The sequence below is a fragment of the Cibotium barometz genome, chromosome 45 (assembly GCF_041138505.1).
Source record: "Cibotium barometz isolate CiBa-2024 chromosome 45, ASM4113850v1, whole genome shotgun sequence".
Lineage (NCBI taxonomy): Eukaryota > Viridiplantae > Streptophyta > Polypodiopsida > Cyatheales > Cibotiaceae > Cibotium > Cibotium barometz.
In genome coordinates, this window is record NC_141090.1 from 15499978 (window position 1) to 15506998 (window position 7021).

At 40.6% G+C, this 7021-nt stretch overlaps 1 protein-coding gene across 12 annotated transcripts; it reads right to left on the minus strand.

The window, feature by feature from the left end:
• Positions 1 to 594: 594 nt before the first annotated feature.
• On the minus strand, positions 595 to 4801 carry LOC147612480 (uncharacterized). 12 transcript variants are annotated; one of them, XM_086783109.1, is made up of 8 exons: positions 4603 to 4788; positions 4338 to 4379; positions 4089 to 4198; positions 3769 to 3929; positions 1827 to 3296; positions 1547 to 1645; positions 1238 to 1390; positions 595 to 1124 (listed from the first exon to the last, which is right to left on the minus strand). In XM_086783109.1, the coding sequence occupies exons 5-8, from the start codon at positions 3108 to 3110 to the stop codon at positions 996 to 998; spliced, it is 1665 nt and encodes a 554-aa protein (XP_086639235.1). In that variant the 5' UTR covers positions 3111 to 3296; positions 3769 to 3929; positions 4089 to 4198; positions 4338 to 4379; positions 4603 to 4788; the 3' UTR covers positions 595 to 995. The 12 variants fall into 12 exon arrangements, with proteins under 12 accessions (XP_086639235.1, XP_086639232.1, XP_086639233.1 ...); XM_086783106.1 differs by having other exon boundaries at positions 3673 to 3929; positions 4603 to 4787; XM_086783107.1 differs by having other exon boundaries at positions 4028 to 4198; positions 4603 to 4787.
• Positions 4802 to 7021: the final 2220 nt, after the last annotated feature.

A 7021-nucleotide genomic window follows, 5' to 3' on the forward strand; every position in this document is an offset into this window, starting at 1 on the left:
ATATGAAAAGAATCATGTCATTCACTGCATTAGGCTTCAGGACTTGTCCTGTATTGATTGATTTGGCAAGATTCATGGGCACCTCCACATGTTAAACGGCAATAACTACTTAGTGTGCAACTTGCCAGCACCTATCCTCCAAAGTGTGTTCTTGGATCAAACAAACATCCAAAGTAGACTAAAAGGCATATAACATAGCACCTTATTATTAACTGGTTGAATGCTTTTCTAATGGCTAAACTTGAAATACAGGAGGAGACCAAAAGGCAACCCTCTCGTGCACAGTTGTTGAACTTGGCCAAATCTTTTCAAGCCTTTCACTACAGCCCTGTTTGGGCAATTTAAATGTTTTTCTGATACCAACATTGCTTGGGCTTCATATATCCTGCCTGTAGGACACAGTATAGGACTCTAGTAGGAGATCTATTGTTGAGATCTCGAAGACTCACATCAAGAGACAAATCAAGATGAACATACTTCACTCCCATTTATTCATCCACCCAATAAAGCATCACAAAGACAAGTGGTCGATCTGAATACCGAAAGGAAGGTTTCAACTTCTTCCCAAATAACTTAAGTATGAGAAGACAAGGATTTCATGTTAACCCTTTCATTCATCACTGTTCATTTACAAGGTCCCGCAATTCGGCTGCATGACTGAACCTTTTTTTTTAAATTAATGGCAAGTAAAATGGTGGAGGCTGACTAAAGAGCAGTATTGCTGTCTCTCTATCACCATTCGACATGTTTTGTACAGGTATACAAAGGCATTTTCTGGTGTTGCATATGATGGGCGCACAACACTTCTCACAAGGATGAGGGAGCGCAACACTTCTCACTAGGATCAGTGAGTGCAACCAGCCATTATTTTCTGGTGCTGCATATAATGGGCGCATAACACTTCTCACTAGGATGAGTGAGTGCAACACCATAAAAATATGAGACCCATGTTATCTTCACAGTTGGTATATAAGAATAAACCATTAAGTCCCAGTTCATAAAGAGGCTGATGCCTTGCAAATCGGGCACTGGTTTTTTCGCAAAAGCCACTCCTCGATGCATAAAAAGTGATGGTTGTGACCACACTTGAGTATACCAAGCTCATTACCTTCTTCAAAGTCCACCTGCAAAATGTTTCGAGAAGAGAGAGAGAGAGAAGCATGAAGGCCACAGTCAATACCTTGTGAATGATTGTGCTCTTACCTGCCTTGAAGAGTAATTAATGATATAGTCTTACCTGGCAAATGCTGCACTTGGTTCCACTGTCTTCTTGAGTAGAACTGATGGCATTGTTTACAGAGTATACCTTACTTCTTAAACACCTTGAAATCGCATCTTTCTCTAGGCCTGTGCATACATTCCCCATGCTCTCCTCTAAAGCAAGGAGGTCCTATCATGCATACCCACATAATCACTCAGCCTATTTTGTTTACACATTTAGATACATACGAAGAAGTGCCTTTTATATATATTTATATATAAAGAGGAGCCAGCACTCGAATGAATGGCTCGTGCAAATACAATCAAACCTGGACTCCATGTATACCTCATATGACATACTGTCAATATCAAGCCGCAAATCCCTGTAATGATCTCGTGAAGGTAATCCCCCAAGAATCAGGTTGGCCTCCCACATAAAAACTTGCTGTTACAAAAACATAATACATCCAAAGACAGTGTAAGGACAAGCTCCCACTTGGAAAAAAGATTCCAGCTGGCAGGACTCCCCTAAGCACCCCAAGGCACTCTCATTAGGCAAGATGTAATACCCAGGTGAATTGTGCTTAAGTTGAAGAATTAGTAGCTCAGAATTAATGCAAAATTACCTCAGAAAGTCCTCCATATGTAAAGCACTCTTGGTTTTCTTCAAAGGGCTGGAGTGGAAACTGTCTAAAAGATCTGAAAACAGGAGTCCCAGATGAAGATTGTACATGATAGCCCTCCTGATACTCTGGAGAAGAGGCTGCTCTGCTTACATTAGGGCTCTGAAGGGTGCTTGCATATGAGCGTAGCATATCAGGGTTCGATAAATGCACATCAGGACTGCTCACGTAGGACGAAGGGGATGAGATCACTTCAAAAGATCGTGTACGATGTGCCATGCCAAATAAGAAAGGTACTCGTGTAGCCCTAGAGGCAGAAGACGATCCAGAGAAGACTGAAGAGCTTGAATTAGGGCGATCTCGCATAAGGGACCTAGGGGTGCTACTGGACAACCCAGAATCAATCCATAGACCGGTCATGTTGCTTCTATCACCACCATCCATTGCCCCCGTCTCTGTACTATAGAAGCCCAAACCTCCATTGATGTTTCCTACAGGCCTTTGTGATACCACTTCCTCATTAGAAAGAGACACTACAGACGTAGTTTCACAAGAATCTGAAGAAGTTATAGAAGTTTCCTGGTCTCCTCTACTATGACCACTGTTGGATGCTTGCAAAGCACTATTGACTCGGGATAGGGTATTACTTGAGACCATAGCATCAGAATTAATGATCGTTGGTCTCATTAAGCACCAGTTCCCTGCCCGGAAAGACAATGCTGAATCTCTTCTTGATCCTGCAGATGATTGATCTACATTGACTGCCCCTCTATTTTCACACAAAAAACCTCCTAGCCCGCGCCGTACGTTTCTATGGACCAGAGACCCTGCACTGCTCATCAGTGCATCTTTGCTGTTCCTCAATCCACCAGCCTCACTCCTATGCTTGATATTATGAGCTGATTTATGTTTGTCGAATGGTGTAGTCGTTGAAGAAGTCGCAGAGGGAAGCACATCACAAGAAGAAATGCAGCTGAGCTTTCTTAGACAGCGCCTGCTTTTTCTGCATCTCAAACCATGGCCTGAGAGCATGCTTCCTTCACTGGGAAGTCTTTTTGTGCTGGCAATGACTCTGCCAAAGCAGCTAGAGCAGCCAGATGCAGCCTGTCCCCGACCTTCAAGTGGTGCTTTTGTATTTCCTTCAAATTCTGTTTCTGCACCATTTCTACCAAGGCTTGCATTGGTTTCAGTGATCTCAACAGAGTTTTCAACAAGTGTGGATCCTCCAACCATGCTGAGAATGGAGAGTTTATCTTTGCTCCTCTCAATTGGACTTCCTGTCAGCATGAACTCTTCCTGACATGTGAAGAGGGGGACCCAGTGGTTCTAACTTGCTTCAACTGACCTGACTAAGGAAGTCACATCATTTTGCCTTCCCACTTCCAGAGTGGAAAACTCAGATTCCAAAGCAATTTTCTTAAGCAGGTACTGTGGTGACATAGGTAAGTCCAAAATCCCTTATTCTCACTGCTTCTGCATCCATAACCAACATGAATTCAAAAGACTAAGAGATACCTTGAAAAGCATTCAAAAACACACTTCATACCACTTCAGGGGTTACAACTAGGTTACTCTTGTAAATTTTTACTTGCAAATTGTCAAACATCAGTCAACAGGGCTTTGAGGTCAGTCTCAATCACTCAAAACATCTCTAAGACTCCACATTACTTCAAAAAAAAACAGGATACTCTTTACATTCTAATCCTAAACATAGATACAAAACGGCCATCTTATGCTTTGTTGTATTACTCCAAGAAACACGCACTCATTTTTTTTACACAACAAAAAGAATAAAGAATATGCGCCAAACATATCTGCCAAGTAATACAGGCACAAAAACAACCCATACCCATACTGTCGTCGACCCTCCTAAAGTTGCACTCTTGAACCCAGCCCGCAGTCCATCTTCAATTAAAACAGCTATACAAGTATTTCATAACCCAACCTGCTCGACCATTCCCTCTCAATAATGTTGCATCAATTTCTGCCCAGTAGCAGCTCCAGTTTCAGCCTGTCCAGCTCCCACAATGTGCTCTTCAGGCCCCATCACAAGCTCATCACCACACTGCATTGCCACTGCTCTATCCCATCGTCAGACCCAATAACCTGGCCATAAACCCCAATTGTAATTATCATCATATTGTCATCTCACAAACACCAATCACAACTCTCATTGATGTATCATACAAGGCATCACTACATACATTCATGTCTCCATCATCCCTCACAAAACACAAAGCAATAAAAGCATCAGATGCTTCACACCATCTCCTGCGTTGACACCATCTTGTATGCCGAATGCCTGCTGTTGGTGCTTGTATCCCATCATTAGTGTGCAGCTAAATCCACCTAGTGTCACCAGCTTGACATTTCCACTTGAGGCCCGGTTTGGATTAACCAAATGTGGCGTTAGATTAGCCTAGGGTACAAGTGATTAAGAATGGGAGATTCAAATATGTATGTATGTGTGGATATACGTGCATACATACATTAAGTATTAAGTTAATAACTTACTTATATTTACATTTATTTGTTTTTCTCTCGGAGTGCAGCACACTGTATACGACCAAGATCGCAGTTACTATGCATGGCATTCACAATCAATTCAACACTTTTTGATGCAAGCAAGCAAGTGATTTACAGTTGTTTAAGAAAAAAAATGATACCTCTTTGATGATTTTGAAGAACAACACAGCAGAAAAAAGAGCATTGCACGCGATGATGATAGAATGAGAAAGGGGAAGAAAACTGTGTGTAAGGTTTACAAGAAACCTCTAACCTGCCATGAAAGCTTCATCGAAGCGGAGGTTGAAGGCCAAGGTGAAACCCTAATTTCGATCCGACGGCACAGAGAAAGCCATGCGATAGGAGGAATTCTCAGAAACAAGGAAAGAAAGAAAGGGAGGAGGAGGAAGCGTACCTTAAAAGAAAGGAAGATGCCACACTATTTAATTTTTTCAATTAAAGAGATGGGATGAGGACAAATGAGCCCATCTTAAAGAAATATTTGTGCACTTTATTCTTCTCTTGATTTGTGAACCTCCACTCTCCAAAACCTCCACTCTCCAAAACCTTTTTGTACCAACTTGGATCACTTACATGATACTTTCCCACGGTATAGCTCGTCGTCTCGCGAATAATTATCGTGGTAGCTAAATTCTCTCTAACTTGGCTTTTCCTTTTTGCTAATTGTGCCAAAATCAATACAATCGACAATTTTTTTTCAAATCGTGACCAGCTAAGATTGTATGATAAGGCAACAAGCTTGTGGGTTTGCAAACAAATTTTCGAAAATGAACTGCTGTTAAATGCTACACGGCCAAGTTTATTGGCCATTGGGTTTTCTTTTGTTTTCTTTATAGTCTATGATAATGATGATGATGATGAGCCTGTTGTTTATGACGATGATGATGATGATGTTAGAGGAATCATTGTAGCCTCTTGTTTATGATGATGATGATGATGTGAGAAGTATCATTGTAGCCTCTTGTTTATGATGATGATGTTAGAGCACCATTGTAGCCTTTTTTTCCTCTTTTACCTAGAGGAATCCTCCTTTGCTCCAATGCTTGGGGTACCTCCAAGCTCATAGAAAGAAGTTTTTTTAGCATTAGTGACTTTTTCTCATAGTTTCATAGGTGTTTGACCAAGGACATTCCAATTTCTCTCAATTTTAGGAAACAAGTACCACCAAGTAAGTTCAAATTCCCAATCTATGTGGGCTTGTTGTAGAAGGGATAGAAGAAGACGATGTGAATAGTGTGGTTTTAGCATTATAGATTTTTTGTTGTAGCTTCACTAAGGTCTTTATAACCACACCACCTAACAAATAGAACACCATAACATGCATGTGTCGATATTGTAACCTATGAAGTAAGGACAAAAGTGTCCCTTGCATCTTCCCATATTTTGGTGGATTCAACTGTACAAAAAACCCACTTGATGCTTCTTCATTATTACTTGAGCACCTAGAGCTACTTCATTAAGAGTTGCCATTTGTGGATGCTCTTGTTGGGCCAAGCCCAATACTACCACAAGTAAGCTACAGAGTGTGGGTTGGGCTCTAGGAAGTATAGCTGCCAACAGTAGAATCTCTCGACCACTAAGACCCAAGTTAGTTCATAGCCTTCCTACCAGCATCTAGTCCTAAGTTTGCCATCTAAAATGTGTGTGTTTTTCTCAAAAGGTTTGGTTGTCTCCTTTGTGTTTTTCTCAAAAGATTCGGCTATCCCATTTTTTCTTCATATTTACAACTTTCAAACCTATGTTTGTGTAGTATGATTGATCATGAGCATAACCTCTAATAATTGCTTCTTTAGGATTTACCTAAAAGTAGCACAATGAAATTTGTTTAGAACCATGTTTTACCTTTATCCCAATTTGCAAAACAAAGATTCTGAAACATTACAAGTAGAAGTGTTCATTTTCTTAATGGAGACTTACAAAAAGAAGATTTTGAAAACATTTATTTCCTCAATAAAAACTTGCACTTTAGCAAAACCAGTGGTGGGTAGGGTGTGTCCACCCAAGTAGATTCAAGAAACGACTCATGATGTGAGCTTTTATTCATGCAATCATATTGATTTTGGCCCTTTTGTGTGTGTGTGTGTGTGTGTGTGAGTGTGCGCGCGCGTGCGTGCGCGCATGCATAAATTAATCACATTGATTTTAGCCCTTTTGTGTGTGTGTGTGCACACGCGCGCGTGCATGTGTGTGCTTAAATTTATCACATTGAACAACTATATGCTTAATCCCTTCCTGTATGCATGTGACCCTTAAATAAAAAAAGCCTTCGTCCTTGCATGAACATGCTATGCTATGTTACATGTATATTATCTGACCACTTCATCAAAACCAAATTTCATATGCCTTCTAAATAGTTTACATACCAATGATTTTCCAACTATGTAGGGTTCATTTTATTATTTATTACCTAACTTCAAAACTCACATATAGCAATCTCTAAGAAACCAACATTACCTTGCCTTTTTCAAGGTTGACATTTCTTGGTTTTGGCCCACCGTGTGACCCTTCACTTGCATGTGAGTGACGATATTACTGTATGTGACTTTGTGTGGGCCCCTCTTTCCTTCTTACAATGGGCATACAGGGGAAAAGGTAGACTAAGAAAGGGCCCTTATTTTAAGCCATCTACCTTTCACCCACTTGATTATATCATGCTTGTGTGTAAAGTAAAC

Excerpts from the sequence above, each read along its gene's own strand:
- LOC147612480 (XM_086783101.1), bottom strand. The coding sequence starts at position 3,110 with ATGCTGACAGGAAGTCCAATTGAGAGGAGCAAAGATAAACTCTCCATT. Across the intron at positions 1,646-1,826 it reads CATATGGAGGACTTTCTGAG|CAAGTTTTTATGTGGGAGGC; the intron begins GTAATTTTGCAT and ends TTTTTGTAACAG. Across the intron at positions 1,125-1,237 it reads CCAAGTGCAGCATTTGCCAG|GTGGACTTTGAAGAAGGTAA; the intron begins GTAAGACTATAT and ends AACATTTTGCAG.